Source organism: Phodopus roborovskii, unplaced genomic scaffold (assembly GCF_943737965.1).
Source record: "Phodopus roborovskii unplaced genomic scaffold, PHOROB, whole genome shotgun sequence".
NCBI classification, from domain to species: domain Eukaryota; kingdom Metazoa; phylum Chordata; class Mammalia; order Rodentia; family Cricetidae; genus Phodopus; species Phodopus roborovskii.
The window spans coordinates 977809-1000387 of NW_026126517.1; the positions used below are offsets into that span (position 1 = coordinate 977809).

Genomic DNA, 22579 nt, shown 5'->3' on the forward strand with positions numbered 1-22579 from the left:
CTGTTTCAGATAGCATGTGAAGTCATGTTTGGCAAACAGGCAGTACAAGCAGTGCTTTAATCACTGAATAAGTAACTAGACCAGTGTCTAATTTGTGGTCTTTTCTACCTTATTCTACTTCACCTGCAAGTGTGTATGTGTACTGGTGCCTGAGGAGGTCAGAACAGGGTGTTGAATGTCCTGGAACTAGCGTTACAGAGCTTTGTAAGCTGCCATTGCAAGCTGTGGTTCACACCCAAATCCTTTTTCAGAGCAAGGAGTGCTTCTAACTTTTGAGCCCTTTCTCTGGCCCCAAAGCACTGTTGCTCTTGTTTTTAGACTGGGTCTCACTGTGTAGCCCTGATCAACCTTGAATTTAGAGATTTGCACACCTCTGCCTCCTGAGTGCTGGGATTAAGGTTTGAATGTCTATAGCCAGCTAAAGATGTATTTAAATTTCCATTATTCTTATTTTTTTATATTTTTATTTTACATGTCAATCCCAGTTCCCTCTCCCTCCCTCCCTCCGTTATTCTTATTAATCTTATTAATAGAGGCCAGTAGAGAACATCAGAAGAGAGGTGGCGTTATAGGCAGTTGTGAGCTTACTGAAATGGGTGCTGGGAACCAAATTTAGGTTCCTGTTTTGTTTTGTTTGAGACAGGATTTCTCTGTGTAGCCCTGGCTCTCATGGAACTCACTTTGTAGACCAGGTTGGCCTCAAACTCGCAGAGATCCATTTGCCTCTGCTTCCTAAGTACTGGGATTAAAGACGTACACCACCATTGCTCAGCATTAAAGGTATTTTAATGTAGGTTTTAATATAGGTTTAAGCAAAGAACTGGCAGGTAAATCTCCCCAGTGAGAATTTTCTCCAGGCACCCAGGAACTAATAAGGAACCAAACACAGGTCCTCTGCCAGAGTAACATGTCCTCTTAATCACTGAGCCATTCCTTTCTCCAGCCCCTATTTTCAATTTTAAAAGTTGTGGAACAGCCAGATGTGGTGGTGCATGCCTTTAATCCCAGCACTGGGGAGGCAGAGGCAGGCCAAAGTCTGTGAGTTTGAGGCCAGTCTGGTCTACAAAACTACACAGAGGAACCCAGCCTCAAAAAACTCAAAACCAAACCAAACCAAAACAAAAAAACTTATGGTACAATCTGGATGTGTTGGCAAAGGCTTTTCACTCTAGCATCCCAGAGGCAGAAGGTGTTGGCTCTCTTCTGATCTGAGCTCAAGGCTAGCCTAGATGAGAAGTTGTGTTGCAGGTGACTCACTGGGTACAGGTGTTTGCTACCAGACCTGAGGACTTGAGTTTGATTCCCCGAATCCACATGGTAGAATGAGAGAACTGAGTCCTACAAGCTGTGCTCCATCCTCCACACACATGCCATGGCACATGCCCTCCCCAGTAAATAGACTAATATGATGTAAAAAGATTGTTTTAGTACAACACTCAGCATGAACTTTCCTTTCAAAGCCAGGCAAACAGGCTTTCATCCTTTAATCTAAGAATTGGAGGTTAAGTCTGGGTAAGAGACAGGTATTGAAAGAAAAAAGAAGGAGGGGCCTTTGAGAGGATTCAGTGGGTAAAAATTCTTGTTGTCAAGCCCAAGTCTGATCCCCAGGACTCACATGTGGAAGGAGAGAACTGACTTTCACGTAGTGCTCTATCTGTACTTGTACACACACACACACACACACACACACACACACACACACACACACACACGGCTGGAGAAATGGCTCAGTAGTTAAGAGCACTGGTTCTTGCTGAGCACTCGGGTTTGATTCCCAACAGGCACATGGCAGCTTACAACCATCTGTAACTTAATTGATCCAACACCTCTTCTAACCCTGCTGCCTCCTATCTGCATGTGATGTACATACATTCCCTCAGGTGCAACCCAGACATATATAAAATAGAATAAATAAAATGTAAAAAGAAAAATTAGAACCTGAAAATTGTTTAGACTTATTTCATGTGTCTGAATGCTCTGCTCATGGGCATGTCTGTGCACCACATGCTTGTTTGGTGCATACAGAGGTCAAAAGAGGGCACTGGATATCCTGGATACTCTCCAGCCCCCAGTCATCTTTTAAAACATTTTTTTAAAAAAGTGCAGAGTGGTGGTGTGTTGTAGAATGTAGTTTAAGATGTGTTACAATTGTTTATGCAATGGAACATTTGTTTAATGATGCAAAGATGTGTTGCTTTTTTTTTTTTGATACAGGGTTTCTCTGTATTGCTTTGGAGTCTGACCTGTCCCTCACTCTGTAGACCAGGGTGGCCTCGAACTCACAGAGATCCACCTGCCTCTGCCTCCGGAGTGCTGGGCCACCAGTGCTGCTGTGTTGCATTCTTTTATGTTACATTTGTTTAATTGTGAAAATGTGTTACTTTGCCTGTAAAATACCTGATTGGTCTAATAAAGAGATGAACAGCCAATAGCTAGGCAGGAGAGAGAAATTGGTGGGGTTGACGGGCAGAGAGAATAGATAGAAAAATGTGAAAAGGAGCAAGAAAAGGAGAGAAACTGCCTGGGGCCAGCCGCAGAGCTAACCAAAGAATAAGAAGGGAAGAAAAGATACACAGACTAGAAAAAGGTAAAAGCTAAGAGGCAAAAGGTAGACAAGATAATTTAAAGTAAGAAAAGATGGCTGGCTGAGTGGTGGTAGATCACACCTTTAATCCTAGCACTTGGGAGGCAGAGAGAAAGATGGATGGATCTCTGAGTTTGAAGACAGTGTGGTCTACAGATGGAGTTCCAGGATAGGTTCCAAAGCTGTACAGAGAATGTCTGTCTTGAAAAAAAAAAGTCTCCATGTATTTATTTGGAGCTGGGTGGCAGGCCCCCAGAGAGCAAAAAGAGGAAACAAAAACAAAAACAACTTGTCAGAGTGGTGCAGTCTGCACTCAGGACTGCAGGCATGTTAGGTAAGTGCTGGTCTACTGAGCCCCACTTCGGAACTTGTACATTTGGTCACTTGAGTTAGCACTCTACCATTCACCTCACATTTGTCCATCCCACTGCAAGGGCTCGAGGGCAGTGAGCACAGAGGAGAAATAAACAAAAACAACAAAAACCACAGGAAGAAGCTGAGCCATGGTGGTCATGCCTTTGATCCCAGCACTCGGGAGGCAGAGGCAGGAGGATCTCTGTGAGTTCAAGGCCAGCCTGATCTACAGAGTGAATTCCAGGACAGTTAGGGCTACACAGAGAAACCCTGTCTCAGAGTGGGGAGGTGGGGGGCACCCAAAGAAACAAGATCAGAAGAAAAATCATCAAAAGACTCCCCCAGATGGGGGACATGGCTCAGCTAATGCATTTGTTGGGCTCCTACTGTTGTGATTAAAAAAAAAAAAAAAACTAACCAAAGGCAAGTTGGGGAGAAGAAGGTTTATTTGGTCCGTTTTTATTTATTTATTTATTTATTTTGAGAGACAGCTAAGGTAGTTGCTCACCTCAGGAACCAGGAGGCAATTACTGAATCAGAGGGAGGACAGGGCAGAAAGTTGCTGGCTTGCTGCTTCTAGCTTGCTCAGCTACCTTTCTTATACAGCCCAGGCCCACCTGCCTAAGGATGACACTGCCAGCCACTGGCTACTCAATTACCAACTAAGCAAATGCATCACAGATATGCCATTGGTCTATTCAATAGAGGGAATTCCTCAATTGAGGTTTCCTCTTTCCAAGTGACTCTAGATTGTGTCAACTTGACAAAAAATTGCTAGCACAGTGGTCAAGGTGGTTGCTGTCGTCCCTGAGAAAGTGAGTTTGATCCTTGCCTGTTGATGGAAGGTAAGACCTGATACCAACAAGTTGGCTTCTCACTTCCACTGGAGCACACTATTGTACACTCAAGTGCACATGCACTAAATAAAGACATGCAATCTACAACATTTCAAGGAAGACCTTTCTTTCATTGGGGGAGCTGGAGAAATCTTTGCAGTTGAAAGTAGTAACTGGAGTATAGCTAGCTATTCATGAAGGCAGACTAGGGGCACCAAAAAGCAAAAAGGGAGGGCATGTACAAACCAATGAGGGATGTGAGGGGTAGAGAGAGCAGCCTGATGACAGGGAAAGTTTGTTAAAGGCAGGAGGATGACACATGGGAACTGTAGTGTGCATGGGATAACAGAAAGTTTGTTAAAGGCAGGAGGATGACACATGGGAACTGTAGTGTGCATGGGATAACAGAAAGTTTGTTAAAGGCAGGAGGATGACACATGGGAACTGTAGTGTGCATGGGATAACAGAAAGTTTGTTAAAGGCAGGAGGATGACACATGGGAACTGTAGTGTGCATGGGATAACAGAAAGTGAGGCAGTGCCTTTTGGGGATGCTGCAGGCAGGAGAGTGGCAAATGGTACCTAATTATTATTATTATTATTTTAGCATTTATAGTGACCAAAGGGATGAATGACATGGACAGGGAAGATGAATGGAGCAGCTTATCACTATGGTCAGTGCCCTGTACTGAGCTGTTCACAGGTAGGGTGGCCTCAGCCCTGACGAAGGTGCACTTTTTTTGAGACTGGTTATTTCTGTATGATATACATGGGTTCACGTGTTCTGTTGTGCACTTGGGGGTCAGAGGTCCATGTCTGTCTGGTGTCTTTACCACTTCTTTGCTCTGTCTCACTAATCCTGGAGCTAGCTAATTCAGCTAGGTGGGCTGGCTAATGAGCCCCAAGGACTCTTGTCTCCACTCCACCAGCCCTGGGTTACAGATGTGCATTTCATGCCTAAATTTTCACATGCATGCAGATAAGCAGCCTGAGTTCAATCTCAGGCTCCCATGTAAAGATGGAAGGAGACAGTCCACTCTGAAGGGCTCTGAAATTAATACATGGTCTAGCCACATACAAAATGACAGAGACACATAGAGAGACACAGGCACTGAGAAAGACTGAGAAATAATAATCCAGTATCTGTCCACAAAGGCTGGGAAGGTGGCTCAGAAGTTAAAATCACTTGCTTCTCGGGCAAAGGACCCAAGTTCGATTCCCAGAACTCACATGAAGGCTCACAATCATCTGTAACTCTAGTTTCAGATGATTCAAACCCTCTTTTGATCTTCTAGGCACCAGGCACACGTTTGATGCACAGGCATACATACAGTTAGAACACTTTAAAAAAAGATCCATCCGCAAACAAACCTCAGGAAAACCTTACTAACCATGTTCGCCACTTGGTGGCGCTGTCAGAACAGACATGCCTTTTTTTTACAGCCCTTGTTCCCTGTGTTAGAAGTATTTTAGGATTGTCTGCTTGAGATCTCAAACGACCTACAAATTGATTCATTTACAAATTTTTTTCAAATTTCAGATTGTGGGTGAGATAGCTATTTAAAACCTGTTTACCGAGTTAAAAAAAAAAACAAATACCAACTCGTGTTAACTATTCTTTATTGATATGAAGGCAACAAATTCCTGTAGATACACAACGGATATGAAGAGGGAGGGGACCTGGGTGTTTGAGAGGTGTCTTTCACATCTTGCCTGGAATTTGGCTTTTTTTGTGTGTGGTACTGGGGTCTGACTCAGGGCCTCCTGATGGTAAGCCCTCAACACCGAGGCAATCTATTAAAAAACGTTCAGTAGCCTAGTGCTGTGGCCTTGTTTGTAATCCAGCTACATTAAAGTAGAGGCAGAAAGAAGCATCAAGTTCAAAGTCAGCCTAGGCATCATAGCAAAACCGCTTACTACAAAAATGAGGGCCGGTGAGCCGGGCGGTGGTGGTGCACACTTTTAATTCCAGCACTTGGGAGTTTGTGAGTTCGAAACCAACCAGCCTCCAAAGCCACAGGGAAAACCTGTCTTGAAAAACCAAAAAAAAAAAAAAAAAAAAAAAAAAGGGGTCGGTGAGATGGTTCAGCAGCTTGATGACATGAACCTGAGCCCAACGGCCTACAGCCCTACAGCTGGTGAGACCGGATCACTGCGAAAACTGCGCACGTGCTAGTCCTTCAGTCTAGTTTCCAGCAACGTACTCAGACCAGAGTAACATAGCGCATGCGCAGGGGTATGACCTGGAGCAATCAGAAGGGGCCAGCCCTGCTCCGTTGCATCACGTGATAACGGTCGCTCGGGAAAACCGCCATTGGGAGAAAAACAAAACAAAACATGAGTCTCGTCAGGTGATTACAGGTCTACCAATAGAGAAAACGAGACGAGAAACAACAACAACAAAAAAATTCGTGTCACGTGACAAAGCGGAGCCAGCCACTGTCATGTGACTGAGCAAACCCGTGAGAAGAGAGGCCAAGCATTGACGTCACGCAATCTGGAGCAGCTTCTGTGTCGATGTCACGTGACGCGACCCCGCCCCCTCGAGCGCATTTCGTCCCACCCACCCACTGGGGGCTGGGCCTAGGTCGATCGCCCACGTGATGCGGGGCGGGGCCCGGCCGATCACGTGGTCCCGCACCTCCCCGGCGCGCGCCCGCCCTCCGCTCGCCCCCGGCTCCCGGCTCCTCCTCCTCTTCTCGCCATTGCAGTTGGACTGGAGCAGCCCCGGAGAAAACCGCGTGGCCTTTTTTTTTTTCTTTGAGGGGGGTTGCGGAACTCCGGAAGGCTGGTGGCAGGAGGGCGGCGGCGGCTGAGGTCGAGGGGCCGGAACGCCGACAAGGTAAGCGGCAATGTGGCGTCCCCCGCCTCCACCCCTCCCCCTCGTCCGTTCTCCCACTTGTCAGCGCACGCAGAGCTGAGGAGACGCTAGTGACAAGGCCGTCGCCATCCTGCCGATCCTCCCCTCCGCTCGTATCTCCCACCCCTCAGCGTCTCGCTCCTTCTTTCTCCAGCCTCGCTCCCGCGCTTGGCCGTTACTCTCCCCCATTGTGCAGATGGAAACAAAATGGCGGCGCAGTGCCCCTGTGCGCGCGCATCCATTCTCCCCCTTCGCGGCCCCCTAGGCCAGAGCCTGGGAACCGCTGGTGGGGGTGCGCACGCTCTGTGATCCCCCTTCCCGGGGCCGCTTACTTTGCCCTAGGCCCGGCTTTTGTCTGATGCTTCGCCCTGCGGACGCGCGCACGTGTTGGAGCACACACCCCCTCACATCCAGAGCATCCTGGCGGGCGCATTAGACAAGATCCCCTTCCTTTACCCGCTTTCTGTCTTTGTTAAGCTACATCTTTGGCTTCCAGGAGCACGCCTGGTTCACCCCAGTTCCCAACGCGGGAAACATATCTCCTTTGTCCCGAGTACGGTCCTCTCCCTAGATGATCGTCTCGGGAAGCATTTATAGATTCATCAGGTCCTTAAAGCCCGAGTCTGTGTGTTTCCTCCAGATCGATACCCAAACTTAAGACCGTTTGAGTTTCCCTTTTTTTATATCAGGTGGTTTCCATTGATGGTGTTTCCCAGGTTGCTTAGGCTCTGCCTCCAGTCCCCAAAACGATGATGTTGGGTACTCTGATCTGCAGGGTTGACATGCTTGAAATCTTTGGATCGTAAAGTAGTTGAGTGATGGGAATTCACTTTAGGTTATTCATAATTCACATAAATTATTTGGAGTGTCTGTTCGATTCTCTCATTATGAATCAAAACTGGAGAAGAGTAAGCCATCTCTTAGTAAAATTGCTGGTAAGTTGTTGCTTAGGACACGTGGTGGATTAGCAAAGATGCTTCTTACTATCGGTGGTATGCTTTCTGTTTCAAAATTCTGTTCTATTTAAAATGTTCAGTAGGTGATGTCGTGTCCTCAGGAAAAGGTGAGGTGCTGTTCAAAGTTAGGGTTCATGTTTAGGACTTCCCCAGTGTCTTTCCCTAAGTTTTTTGTGGATGGACAAGGATTCTACTACTGTTATTTCGAATGTGGCCTCCTGGAGTAGCTACTGCAGCCACCAGGTAGGTATGTGAATGAAGTGTGTAGAACTAGAGCCTCCTTCACAGCCGCAAAGGGAGCAGGCCACTGGCAGGCGCTACTGCTCCTGGGCACTGGAGTTTATGAATGCGCTCTGCAGGTTGTGGATACTGACTGCAAGTCTACAGTCCAGCTAGATTGGAGGCTGGTGATTAGTGCCAGGTGGGCCTTGGCAGCACTGGGCGCTGTATCTGTCTCTCTGCTTCGAGTTTGGACCAGTCTGGGGATCCCCTCCTTATGGAGCTGGAAAGTGCTTGATGGTTTTCAATTCTTTTGATGGATGCCTGTAAGCAAAAGTTCTTTTGGCCCCTTTTAGTACTGTTTTCTAGATTGATGTTACTGTGAATAAATTGCTGTTCCTTATTCTGCTCAAATTCTTCTGGTCTCAACATCTTACAAGAAACTTGCTGTGTTTTTTTTTTTTTTTCTTTTTCTTTTTTGTTTGTTAGTTTCTGAGTCAGGGTTTCTCTGTGTAGCTCTGGTTGTCCTGGAACTGGTCTGTAGACCATGCTGGCCTTGAATCAGAAATTGCCTGCCTCTACCTCCTGAATGCTGGATTAACGGCATGTGCACCACCATCCAGCTTTTCTTTCTTTTTTGGAGCATTGTCTCACTATGTAGCCCAGGCTGGCCTTAAACTTGGAATCCCTTCTGCCTCAACCTTCTGAGGGCTCAGATTATATTTGTATGCCACTACAGCAGGTCCGGTGTGTGGCACACTGCCCCCCTCCTCCCTAGCAGTTTGCTCTATGGAGAAGGCTTCCAAGTATGGTCAGGAGTAAGGTATAAATGTGAGTTAGAAGCTTGTGTGGCCCCTTAACTCTTGGAGATCTGTCTGTCTCTGCTTATTGAGTGCTGGGATCAAAGGTGTGTGTCACTACATCTGGACTTCTCTCTGTTCTCTCTGTATCCAGATAAAGTGTCACACTGAAGTCCAGACTGGTCTCAAAGTACCTTAACGTGAGTGCTGGGATTGCAGGCTGTCAGTATGCCCCTTTTGACTTTCTTGTTACCTTTCTTGTTCTAGAGGAGTGATTTTTTTTTTTTTTTTTTTTTTTTTTTTTTTTTTTGGAGATAGGGTTTCTCTGTATTGCTTTGGAGGTTTTCCTGGAACTAGCTCTGTAGACCAAGCTGGCTTCAAACTCAAAGAGATCCACCTGCCTGCCTCTGCCTCCTGAGTGCTGGGATTAAAGGTGTGAGCCACCAATGCCTGGTTTAGAGGGATTCTTATCCTGAAGACATGTAGATTTCTTTATTCTTGCCTGTGCTGCTGCTTGTTTGGTGTTTTTGTTTTTTGAGACAGGGTTTCTCTGTTGTAGTCTTGCCTGTCCTGGAACTTGATCTGTACACAAGACTGTCCTCAAACTCACAGAGGTCCACCTGTCTTCTGCCTCCTGAGTGCTTGGATTAAAGGCGTGTGCTGCCCAGCTAACACACTGCTGCTACTTTTTTATTGTGATAGATTTACTTGCATAGAGTCAGGTTCTGCTACATATTGTCAGTTCTTTGATTACTTAAGCAATTCTAAAAGATGGGGAACCCCATTATTAAGTATATTAATATGTGTAGCCCTGACTGTCCTGGAACTGGCTCTGTAAACCAGGATAGCCTCAAATTCAGAGATCCATCTGCCTCTGCCTCCCAAGTGCTGGAACTAAAGGTGTGTGACACCACTGCCTTGTTTATGTTTTCTTTTTGAAACAGGGTCATGTATTATAATAAAGGTTAGCTTAGCTTCAGGTTTCTGGTGTAGACGTCACAAGTGATAGGACTGCCACCCTGTAGGTGATTGAGTGTTGTTTTAACAAAATCTCAGTTGTTCAGTTTTACCAATAAAGACTTGGGAGCATGATGGTCCAGTGAGAGCCTGCTAGCTCCCAGAGGCAGAGAAAGCACCTAGCTGACCTGCTCCTCAGCCAGCCTCCCAGAAGTCTCTCTCTGCTTCTCAAACCAAACTCTCAGATTGAATGTCCTTCCCTTCTACTTCCTGTGCGTCTCTCTAACCATGCTCCTGACTCAATCTTACCTCTTTTTTTTTTTTTTTTTTTTTTTTTCTGTCTTAATAATGCTATGTTCACTTCCTTTCAACTGGCTGCTTGATCTGCCTCTTGACCTGTGGTTGACTTTATTTAATCCTGTTTACAATATTTAAGCAGAAAGTTCTTAGTTTAAAGATGGGTGTTAAGGCTGAGCCACACTACAACCAGAAACAGGTTTTTCCAGTTAATGCAATCTCAGGGTTCACAGTATGATCAAATATCCTGCAACATTTCTCCTTTTTTGTCTACACAAAAAGGAAAGGTTTTATCCAGTAAAAACTATTTACAGTAATGAAGCTGTTTCTGCCAAACATTCCACAGTGTTCAGCTTGGTTATATTTGGCAGTCTTAGGATTAAGTATTTTTGATTTCAAAGTTCTGAAAATGTTCATGTCAGTTATGATCTCAGTGATTTGAATGTTCTCAGCAGTTTGTAGTTCAAAGCTGATCTTTGGGTGGTGTTTGTCAGCTTGGTGGCAGTCCAGGCGAGGTAGGACACAGCAGTCAACCCAAAGGTGTCCATTGTTTGTGCAGAATCTGGCAGAAGAGGTATGGAGCAGTTTTCCCAGTGTTTAGCATTACCACAAGGTGGATTAGTTGTTGCAGGGTCCCATCATCATCTTGAAGATCTCAAAGGTTATTGTTAGGAATGGTTACAGCTTATTGTAGAAAATTTAAACATTTAAAATGCATGTTCGACAGATGGTGGTAGTGTGTACTCTTTTAATCCCAGCACTTGGGTGGCAGAGGCAGGTGAATCTCTGTGAGTTTGAGGCCAGTCTGGTCTACAGAGTTACAGAGCGGGTTCCAAAGCTGCACAGAAACCCTGAAAAATCAAATAAATAAGTAGAATGTCATATTGAGCAGGTCTCTGAAAGGTTTGAGGACCACGTCTATTAAGTACATCTGAAGCACACAAACTTAGTTCCTAGTTACCTGCTTCAGACTCAAACCCGAACATGCATAGGAAGCCAGATGAAGCCTAATTCAAGAATACTTTAGTACTCTCTGTGACTATTAGTATCACAATGGCAAGTTTATATATACATAATAATCTTACAGACTTTGAGGTAATATTACCTTAAGTTTTAGAGAGTTGAATGAGAACAACGATTATAATGAGATTAGTGGCAATAGAATAGTTCTTTATTTTTTGTTTTCTTCTGTCCCATATCAGGTTGCTCTCCTGATAGGAGACAGATTTTAGATTTTAATAAGTAGGCGAGAGCCATGCTCCCACCCCAAAGCCAGTTTTAATTTTTTTTGGAAGACATATTTCCTAAGTATACTGTGTTCTGTCTGCACACTAGAAGAGGGCACCAGATCTCATATTACAGATAGTTGTGAGCTACCATGTTGTTGCTGGAAATTGAACTCGGGGCCTCTGGAAGAGCAGCCATCTCCAGGCCCCACCAACTTTATTTTTAAATGAATTGGGACCACATAAGACCATTTGCCATTCATGTCTGTAGAGGGCAGCAGCGGCAAGCATTTGGAAACTGCCTTGGGTGGACCAGCCACATGGTGGGAAAAAGGAATGCCCTCCTGGGCAGTCCTGCCCCGGCCTGGGTGGTTGTCTGGTGGGAAGGGTTAGCCACCCAAGCGAGATGGTGGAGTTGGTGCCAGTGCTAGCTAGACTGGTGCTACCAGCCAGGATTTAAAGCCAGTTAGCTGGAGGTGGGCGGTGCCATTTGGCCATTTTACTTTTTCTTGGGACATTTTCTCTTGATAACCTGTCCTCCTCCTTCAGATGCTCACTTTTCCAGTGGTCTCTGGATTCCTTAGTTGGAGGCTTTTATTCTCCTGGAAAAAGAAAAGCAAGACCTTGCCCCAACCTAACTCTGGAGGGGTTCCTTTTTTCCCCACAGGTTATAGCTACTCTAGGGAAAAAGTATCTTTCGTTTAAAAAAAGTCTTTTGAAATTTCGAAATGAAATATTCCCTTATTATGTGTGGATAAATATACCTATATTCCCATTTCTATTTATATATAAATTCAAGACTTAAGTATAATAGATTTTAGAGCACAAAAGACATTCACTTAGAATTTCAGCCTGCCTTTAGAAAGTGGCTTTTAAATTTAAATCATTCTTTCTCTCTCTCTCTCTCTCTCTCTCTCTCTCTCTCTCTCTTTTTTTTTTTTTTTTTTGTGAGACAAGATTTCTCTGTGAAACCGTCCTGGCTGTGTTGGAACTCACTCTGTAGAAAAGGCTGGCCTTGAACTCACAGAGATCCGCCTGCCTCTGCCTCCCAAGAGCTGGGATTAAAGGTGGGAACCACTACCTGGCTATGAATTCCTTATGGTAATTATTCTCGTGGGCTTGTCTTGGTTTAAATTGGTTCTTCATTTCCCCTTTTTAGTGTTAGGGGAAAACTTTCAAGTTTTTTGAATGTGTAATTTATCATTCTTGTTGATTGATTCTGAATTTGTTCCCTGGAAATATTTAATAGTCTAGTTTTAACTTGATGCCAATTTGCCAACTACTTCATTATTTTCAGACATTTTGTTTGTCTTCCCTGTATGTGCTACATAAAATCTGATGTCTTTGCTAAGCCTTGCTATATTTTGCCATTTCCATTCATGCTTCCTTCCCATGGCCAGGTATATTTGCCATTTATCTGCCCGTTAGTGTTCTCCATTTTCATGCCCATACCATTGTGCATGTACCATTGTAAGGAGTACGGTTTTCTGCCCGCCGCCTGGTCTTGTCCCCACGCTGCTCCAGCCCCAATTAACACACCGAGACTCTGTATTTGATATTATGCTGTTGGGCAGTTACTAGTTTCTTATCGGCTAGCTCTGTCTTAATTATTAACCCATTTCTATGTATTTCCACGTGGTCTTACCAGCGAGAGGCAGCTGGCTGTTCTATTCTCTCCAGAACTCCATCTTGACCCCTCCTTCCTCCTTCCTATTTCCTCCTTGTCTCCTAGTCCCTCCTATCTTCCTTTCCTATTGCCCAACAGTGCTTTATTCATTAACCAGTATGAGAAACATATACAGAATGACATCTCCCAAAATCTCCTCTTCTGTCTAAACAAAAAGAAGGGTTTTAAGCTTAACAAAGCAAAATATATAACACAACAGTTATCAAGTAAGAATCATAGTTAACAATATTTAGTCCATTAACATTTAGTAAGAGTTGAAGAAAATATTCCATCATCTATTTTATCTTATGAGTCTAAAGTCCTATATGTACCTTATCATTGAATCCTAAGGAAAACTATAACCATAACTATCTGTCTTCAACTCCTTCAAAGACCACAGAAGGATAGTATATAAACTCTAGAAATGACAGAGACATCTTGCCTTTTCAGTCACCTGAAGTTCTTCTGTAATCTTCCATCTTCAGCCCATAGGCCACAGTGTGTCTGGCAGACTCTTCAGCAAAGCAGGAAACTTTAAACTGTCTTCTTGTATTGGCAGTTTGTCAGTCACTTTTCTCTGTGTCCTACAGACTGTCTGGCAGACTCTTCCATGAAGCAGGAACTCTGTAGAATGTCCATCTTGAATCAGCAATCACTTTTCTGTGGGTCCTGCATGTCCAGTTTATATAGCACAAAGTCAAACAGTCCAGACAAGAGCAGTATCTTGTCCAAATGGCTATTCTTGCCATATTGAAAGCAAACTCTGTAACGAGTTTCTTCAATGTCCATCTTCCTTTCTGACACAGGTGGTGTTGCCAGGAGCAGTTATGTCTCACTATCAAGAAAAACCCTAAACCATTTTAAATGCCATATTCTGTAGGTCTTTGAAAGGTTTGAAGAATGCCTATCTATCTCAAATACATCTTGAAAAACCTAACTAACTTATCTCTTAAGCTTTGACTATCATAGGTAATTATCTATAATCTGTACAACATTATACATTACATTTCTAAATGAGTTATAAACACAATACCTAAACAAGAGGAGAAATATATCACAAAATTGAACTTAAATTGTATCAATAAATGAAAATCCATTCCAAAACAAAGTATTCATATCTATATCATACCATGAATTGGAGCAGGTAGAGATTTTCTTTTTGCTTTCCTAATTGTCTTAGTCAGTGGTGCTGTGCTGATTTTGTGGTTCCTTCCTCAGTGTATAGGCCATTCCATTCCCATCTGTAGACTGCTACTTGCCAGTTTTGGTTTCTTCAGTGGTTGATGAACCATCAGGAAACCTTGGGTTAGCCAAATGTTGTGACCATTCCATTGGTTCCCACAGTTCAATAGGTGCCTTTCTTGGGGGAGAGCTGAGCAGTTATAGGGATGGGGTGTAGCATAAGTTCGAATAGGTCTTAATAATAAAAACTGGAGTCAGACATGGGGGTAATTGGTGAAAGGTCAGAGAAGGAGCCAGCCACAAGAGAGATGTCTTAACCACTACTTAATCCTCAGACCAAAGGAGTGATCCTGTCCCTATGAATCCTCAGACTGAATGCAGTGAGCTCCTGTCCCCTCCCACCTTATATTCCTCTCTTTGCTTAGCTATTTCACTCCTGTCTCCACCTCCCTAGTGCTGGAATTAAAGGCCTGTGACTCCCAAATGCTAGCATTAAAGGTTTGAGCTTCCACTGCCTGGCTCTGTTTCTCTTTAGACTGGATCAATCCCGTGTAGCTTTGAACTCATGGAGATCCACCTGCCTCTGACTTCTGTGGCTAATTAATGTGGCCAGCTCCTTGCTCTGATCTTCAGACAAGCTTTGTTAGATCACAGACAAAATATCACCACACTAGGGCAACTGAGCTATTTCTTCAGTATGGGAAGGCGTAGGCCTCTTTGCTACCACATCTTGTAAGGAAGAAATTCAGTTAAGTGCTAGTTCCCCTGTAATACCTTTTCTTCTATGGCTAAATCTTCGAAGGACTCTCAACCTTTTTTTTTAACATGTCAATCCCAGTTCCCTGTCCTTCCCTCCCTCTTACCCTCTCTACCCCCTCACATGCACCCTGACCACCCTCCCTTCCCATTCCCTCCACCCTAATTCCACTGTAGGGCAATGCCATCCAGGTGGGGTCATGTAAATCTGTTAAATCATTTGAAGTAGGGACTAGAACTTCTCTCCTGTCTCTAGATTAAGGCAGCTATCCCTCCATGGGGGATGTGTCTGCAAGGTCCTTTTGTGCACCAGGGATACATCCTGGTTCCACTGTCTGAGGTCCCTTAGACTGCTCAGTCCTTCTAGCTGAGACCCAATTTCAGGGGGTCTGAGTCAGTCCCATGCTGGATTCCCAGCTATCATCAGTCTGGGGGCCCGTTGTTCAAGTCAGCTGTCACTATGTGTTTCTGCAACCTGGTCTTGTCCTCTCCCTCTGCATCTGGATTCTAGTTCCACTCAGTGTTTAGGTATGGGTGTTTGCTTCTGTTGCCAACAGGTACTAGATGAGGGTACTAGATGAGGGTGGATAAAGTAGTTGTTGATCTCACTATCCGGGAAGGGCATTTATGGTAGCCTTTCCACTGTTGCTCAAATTGTTAGTTGGCGGCAGTCTTGTAGGTCTCTAGCTAGACCTTTCTTTAGGTTCAGTTTTCTCTTCAAACCAATAATGGCTCCCTCTTTTATGTACTCTCTCTCTCTCTGTTCTGTCTTCTATTCCTACCCAGACTCAATCTTCCTAGTCGCACGTGCTTTCCTCTCCTCCCCTTCTCTTTCTCCTAGTTCCCTCTCCACTCACCTCCTCCCCTCCATTTCCCATGTGTTCTGGAGGACTTGTCCCTTCCCGCTTCTGTGAGGGACCTTATATGAATCTCTTAGAATACACCTTGTATCCTCATTCCTCTGGCGGTGTGAATTATAGGCTGGTGATCCTTTGCTCTAGGTCTAAAATCCATATATGAGCGAGTACATACCATGTTCCTCTTTTTGTGACTGGGTTACCTCATTCAGGATGGTTTCTTCAAGTTCCATTCACTTGCCTGTGAATTTCAAGATTCCATTATTTTTTTTTTTTCTGCAGAGTAGTATTCCATTGTGTAGATGTGCCACATCTTCTTTATCCATTCTTCAGTTGAGGGGCATCTAGGTTGCTTCCAGGTTCTTGCTATTACAAATAATGCTGCTATGAACATAGTTGAGCGCATGTCTTTGTTGCATGGATGTGGATCATTTGGGTTTATGCCTAAGGGGGATTGCCGGGTCCTGTGATAAACTAATTCCCATTTTCCTGAGGAACCACCATACTGATCTCCAGACTCTCAGCCTTTTAATGGATCCAATCCATCATTGTAAGGGGAGTTATCAATAACTAGTATAAGATTCTCTATGTCTTGCTGGGCGGTGGTGGCCCACACCTTTAATCCCAGTACTTGAGAGGCAGAGGCAGGTGGATCTATGTAAGTTCGAGACCAGACTGGTTTACAAGAGCTAGTTCCAGGACAGGCTCCAAAACAACAGACAAATCCTGTCTCGGAGGGGGAAAAAAAAAAAGACTTTCCGTGTCCAGATTTGTTTCTTAAAGAGAGAATATTTATTCTCTGATTATGGATTTCTTTTTGCTTCATGAGGAGTCCCCAATTTCCAATTCACTAATAAATATGATATCCATAATAAGGCTATCCTCTGGTTCAATATTGGTCAGGGTTGCATGGGAAAGAGCTTTCTGGCAGTCACAAAAGCTACTCTTTGTTCCTGTCCCCATTGGAAATTAGCTGCTTTTCTAGTAACCCTGTACATATGGTAGTGATTTCTTTAGTGTATAAACATACCAATTAGGAGCTATGTCTGTTTTGACCCTGGGTGGTGGGATTAAAGTCATGCACCACCTCCACCGTTGTCACTGTAACTCTATAGAGATCCACCTGTCTGCTGGGATTAAAGGTATGGAGTAGTACCATGACCCTGCTCCAATATTTTAGCATCAAATCACTGCACTTCTTAGAGATTTAGAAAACAAGTTTGAACTATAATAAACTTTTGAATTCACTTAAAACTTCTTAAATCTCTTAACTGTGTTTTTAATAACAAACAACAGAAATAACCTTTTTATTTAAGAAGAAAACTCCAAAACTGGTGTCCATGATGGTGTGGGCCATATGACAGTCTGCACTCTTAACATTCCAACATGGAAATAAGATGTGGTTTAAGAAAACCCATTTCTCATTTCATGCCAGTAAGGCAAGTATGCCTTTGGCAAATCATCATTTTTAAATATTTTTTCATACCTGATCAAATGAAAGGCATGTGTTTGTCTTTGTTAGTTTGGACTGAATGACCAAGCTGTCTGGTGAACTACCTATTACCTCTCCTTATTCAGAAGGTCTGTTTTCTCCTGTTCACATCTAATTGTTATTAATCTTGATGGTATCCACAGCTTTTCTTCTGTGGAAACAAGGCAAAACCTCTTCCCCAATATTTCCTTGTTTCCATTCTGAGGTCAGCACCTCTTTAAAATGTACAGGCTGATTTAATTGTTTTAAAGTGCCATTAGGTCTTCTATGACTGCTTATTCTGTGGGATTATGTGGTATATCTGTAATATGCTTTATGTTGTAGTATTACAAAAGTTTATTTTACTAGGTACATGCTAGAACATTGTCAGCCATAATTTGTAATGGTATCCCCATAATAGTCATAACTTCTAGTAAATTAGTTATTTCAGAATCAGTCTTTTCAGAACTTAAAAGTTTCCATTGGGGTTGATGAAAACATTGTACACATGGAAAGTGGTGATGGTTGCCTCACTAGTATTAAAGTATTTAATACCCCTGAATTGTGCAATCAGATTGTTAAAATGGCACGTGCCTTTAATCCCAGCACTTGGGAAGCAGAGGCAGAAGGATTCTGTGAGTTTGAGGCCTACCTGGCCTATAAAGCTACACAGTGAACCCCTGCTTCGGAAAATAAACAAAAAAATGTATTGCTTTTAATGAAATCTCTATTGTTTGAATTTACCAATAAAGACTTGGCAGCCAGATGCTCCAGTGAGAGCCTGTTAGCTCAGAGAGGCAGAGAAAGCACCTAGCTGACCTTCCTACTTAGCCAATGTCCCAGAAGCCTCTCTCTTCCTCCATGCCTTCTCAAACCAAACTCCTCAAAATGAATGTCTTTCCCTTCTACTTCCTGTGTGTCTCTCTATCCATGCTCTTGACTCAATCTTACTTTTTTTCCCCCCTTAATAATCCTACGTTCACTTCCTGTCAACTGGCTGCTTGATCTGCCTCTTGACCTATGGTCAAGGCGTTGGATCCCATGAAGGTGGAGTTATTGGTAGCTGTGAACTGCCATATGGATGCTGGTAATTGAATCCTTGTCCTCTGAAAGCACAAGTGCTTTAAACCCATGGGCTATCTCTCCAGGCCTAGCCTCTCTTTTTTAATGTCTTATGGGAAGAATGTCGAGTTGAAACTTTGTTTCTCTTATTCAAATGTCCAAATAATGAAGATACTGAAAATACAACTGTGGGTAGGCAAGATGGTTCAGTGTAAAGGTACTTGCCATCAAACCTGACAACTAAGTTCTGGCCCTAGACCCATGTAAAAAGAGGACTCCCAAAAGTTACCAGACCTGCATGTCTGCTGTATGCATCTATCCACACCATGTACACAATGAACAAATGTAATTGGGAAAAAAAATACTACTAGGTTAATATTGTCTTGCCACTTTTGTGTTTGTGTATTGATTTGGGAGATTGTACCTAAGGCCTTGGGCATCAGGTGTTTTTTTTTTTTGTTTTGTTTTTTTGTTTATAAGTTTACTTATTTTGTATAAACACTTGTTGGAAGAGGACACTAGATCTCATTGTAGATAGTTGTGAGCTACCATGTGCTCCTAATCTCATCAGGTTCTAAAACACTAGCTATGGTTTGCAGCCCTTCAAAGTGTAACTAGTTTGAAAAGAAAATTGTGTTTATTTCTTTATTTATTTAGGATTTTGATACAGGGCATGGTCTTGTTTCATCTTGCTTCTGTGGTCCCCCCCCCCCCCCCCCCCCCGGCCCAGCCCCCCTGTAGCCCTGGCTATCCTGGGATTTACTCTGTAGACCAGGCTGGCCTGGAAACTCACAGAGACCCACCTGCCTCTGCCTCCTAAGTGCTGGGATTAAAGATGTGTGCCACTATCAACCAGCAAAAACTGTATTATCCAAGGGTTTTTCTTTCTTTACATTAATTTTCAAATGTCTGTGTGTGGGTACCTGCAAGTGAGGCAGTTGTGAGCCACCACCCATGTGGCTGCTGGGAATCAAGCATGGGTCCTCTGCAAGAGCAATATGAGTTCTTAACCACTGAGCGATCTTTCTCCACTCCCCACAAGGTCTCTGACTCCTCATACATGAAAGGCACAGGTAGCCCAGGCTGGCCTTGACTTGCTGACCCTTCACTCCTGCCTCCCAAGTGTTGGTGTAAAATCTCATAAAGCCAGCGGTATGGAAACTAAGATAGGAAAGTATCAAGTTTGACATCAGCTTGAGCTACTAAGTGACATAGGTCTCAAAGCAAAAGTGACTAGGAGCCAGGTGGCACTTAGGAGGCAGAGGTGGACAGAGGCGGGCGAATCTCTGTGGATTTGAGGCCACCCTGGTCTACAAAAGCTAGTTCTAGGACAGGCTCCAAAGCCACAGAGAAACCCTGTCTCGAAAAACACAAACAAACAAACAAACAAAAAAGTGGCTAGGAATAGTGATCTTAGCCTGGAGGAAGCAGAGGCAAGCTTCCACGCTGTGATCTTAGCAGGGAAGAAGCAGTGGATCTCTGTGAGTTTGAGATCGGCCTGGTTCATAGTGAGTTCCAGGCCAGCTGTGGATACAGAGTGAAGCTCTGCACCCCCCCCCAAAAAAAAAAAGATAGCTTATAGTTAAGAACACTTGGTGCTCTTTCAGAGGACTCAATCAGTTTCAGTTCCCTGCACATAGGTCTAGAGGCTGCAGTTACTGAAAGACAAGCCCTGGTAGACCACTCTGCTGCCACCTGTACACACTCCTCTCTCTGTCGTCCTGTTTCCCTCCCTCCCATGTTTTGGTCCCAAATTAATTCCTTTGTTTTTACATCCCAGCCAGAGTTTCTTCTCCCTCCCCTCTGGATTCTTCCCCCATCTACTCCTTCATTGTTTTTCTTCAGATGTGGGTGGGTTTCCCATGGATATCAGCCAGCCAGAAGTATATCAAATTGCAATGAGACTAGGCTCCTCCTCTTTTTTTTTTTTTTTTTAAAGATTTATTTATTATGTATACAGTGTTCCATTTGCACACCAGAAGATGGGACCAGGTCTTATTACAGACAGTGTAAGCCACCATGTGGTTGCTGGGAATTGAACTCAGGTCCTCTGGAAGAGCAGCCAGTGCTCTTAACCTCTGAGCCATCTCTCCAGCCCCTCCTCCTTCTCTTAAGGCTGGAGGTATGGATTCCAAAAGCAGACATCAGAGTCAGAGATAGTATAATGTTGTCTTTTTGTGAGACACCACATACACATTGAAAGAGAGAGGGAGATGGACATGTAGTAGCTTGGAGGGCTAATGACATTCATTACCCAAGCCTAATTACCTGAGTTTTAGCTATTTATTTCTTTAGTTGGTTTGTTTTTTCGAGGTAGGGTTTTTCTGTATAACTGCCCTGGTCATTCTGGCACTCATACAGGACCAGGCTGGTCTTAAACTAAGAGATCCACCTGCCTCTGCCTCCTGAGTGCTGGGATTAAAGGTGTGTGTCACCACTGCCTGGTTGGCTTCACTCTCTTTATGAGATGTCTCAGATGTTTCAGCTACACTGACTGGCCATCAAACCTGTGAGCTCTGAGCTGTATCTGCCTCTGCCCCCAGTACAAGGATTCCAGGGACATGCTAGGGATTCAAACTCTGGTCCTTGTACTTGTATGGAAAAGTGCTCTTAACCCACTGAACCATCACCCCAGCCCCACAATTCCGTTTTTGTGATATTCTTTTTCCTTTTTGTGGTGGTTGGATTTGAACCAGGACCTCTTATTTACTTTATCACTGAGCTATGCCCTCACCCCCTGTGACATTCTTTTGTTTTTTTTTTTTCCAGACAGGGTTTTCTCTGTGTAGCTGTCCTGGCTGTCCTGGAACTCTGTGGACCAGGTTGGGCTCAAACTCACAACAGAGATTTACCTGTCTTAGCATCCTAAACACTGGGATTAAAGGCATGCACCGCCGCCACCACCTGGCTCTCCTATGACATTCTTTCCTTTTCTTTCTTTCTTCCTTCCTCTCTTTCTTTTCTTTTTCTTTCTATCCTTTTCTTTTTCATTCATTCATTCATTCATTCATTTATTGTTTTGGTTTTTCGAGACAGGGTTTCTCTGTGTAGCTTTGGAGTCTGTGCTGGTCTTGAAATCCTCCTGGCTCTGCCTCCCAAATGCTTGAACTAAAGGCGTGCACCACCACTACCCAGCTCCCTATGACATTCTTAGCAAGGTGATTGGGTGAGTGATTATTAGTGATTAGGGGTGGGATCCTTATGCCTGAGTAGTGTCCTTTGCCTCTACCATGTTGGTGTCAGAATCATAGTCAGGTTGTTGAGCTCTGGCTTTGCAAGCTGTTGCTGTGGAAGGACTAAGTGATAGTGTTTATCTGGCTCCTCAGAGCTGCATGTGTAGTTGCAATTATTTCAGAGTGAAGTTTCATTTACCACACTGGATGGGTATCTGTTCTCTCAGCTACTTGGGAGGCTATGGGCTGGAGGACCTCCTGCGTCCATTGGACCCAACCTGGGCAACTCAACAAGACTCCCCCTTTTCCCCTTGTGCATGTATGTGTGGTATATGTATTCATGTTTGCTGAAAGCAGGTATGTTACTCCGATTGCTCTCCTTTTTTTTTTTTTTTTTTTTTTTTTTGAGGCAAGATTTCTCAGTTGAACCCAGAACAGATGTGCTAATCTAGCTAGCCAGCTTGCTCATGGAATCCTTTGCCTCCCAAGTGCTGGGATTGCAGCATTGTTGTATGAAATCTGAGCCTCCAAACTGGTTCTCATGCTTGCACTTCGAGCACTTTGTCACTGAGCCCCTCCCTCCCATCTCAAGACTTTGTCTCTTTTAACAACACTAACACAAAGAATTGGAGGTATGTCTTACCAGTTTGCTGAAGACCATCCCTAGCACCTCCAAGGAAAATGAGGAGCAGGTGACTTTTGTTAATAAGAAATCATTTATGAATACATTTCAAAGAAGTAAACTTAATAAATTGGTCATCAAGGCCTTTTTTTGTTTGTTTGTTTTTTTAAATCTTGGCATGGTGACATATACCCTTAATCCTAGCACTTGGGAGGCAGGCAAGCAGATCTCTGAGTTACATGTCATCCAGAGCTATATAGTGGAATCCTATCTAATAAACAAATACCTTTATATATAGGCCTCACTGCAGAGCTGCCTCTGCTCTGAGCACAGGGAGGGAAGGTTGCCTGCTCTCCCCTCTCTCTGTCTGCCAGCACACTGGGAAGACATTTTCTCAGATTCCCTTGTAGTTTTGTTAAATGTCTTCCACAATACTGTTGTCTTTCACAGTACAGATGATTTTGCTACATCATGTTTTTAGTATTGTAATTGTGACAGCAGAGTCATAGGTACATTGGTTTCTTTTCCAGTTTTGAGAAGCAAATCTGCTTTGCACATAAAAGATTTGTGCAGTTAGACCACAGCCTCTTCTCCATGTCCTGTTGATCCTTACAGTTTACTTTGACTCAGAGCTGTTTCATCTTTGGTTTTCTTCCTTTTAAAAAAATTAATATTTCTATGTGTGTTGTGTTTTTGCCTATA

General features: G+C 43.8%; 1 protein-coding gene across 1 annotated transcript in view; it reads left to right on the plus strand.

The window, feature by feature from the left end:
• Positions 1-7675: 7675 nt before the first annotated feature.
• Ilf3 (interleukin enhancer binding factor 3) overlaps positions 7676-22579 on the plus strand; it is a 41127-nt gene continuing 26223 nt past the window's right edge. Inside the window, exon 1 of the mRNA XM_051196836.1 lies at positions 7676-7696. Coding sequence (XP_051052793.1) covers positions 7676-7696 — 21 coding nt within the window. The remainder of the gene's footprint in view (positions 7697-22579) is intronic.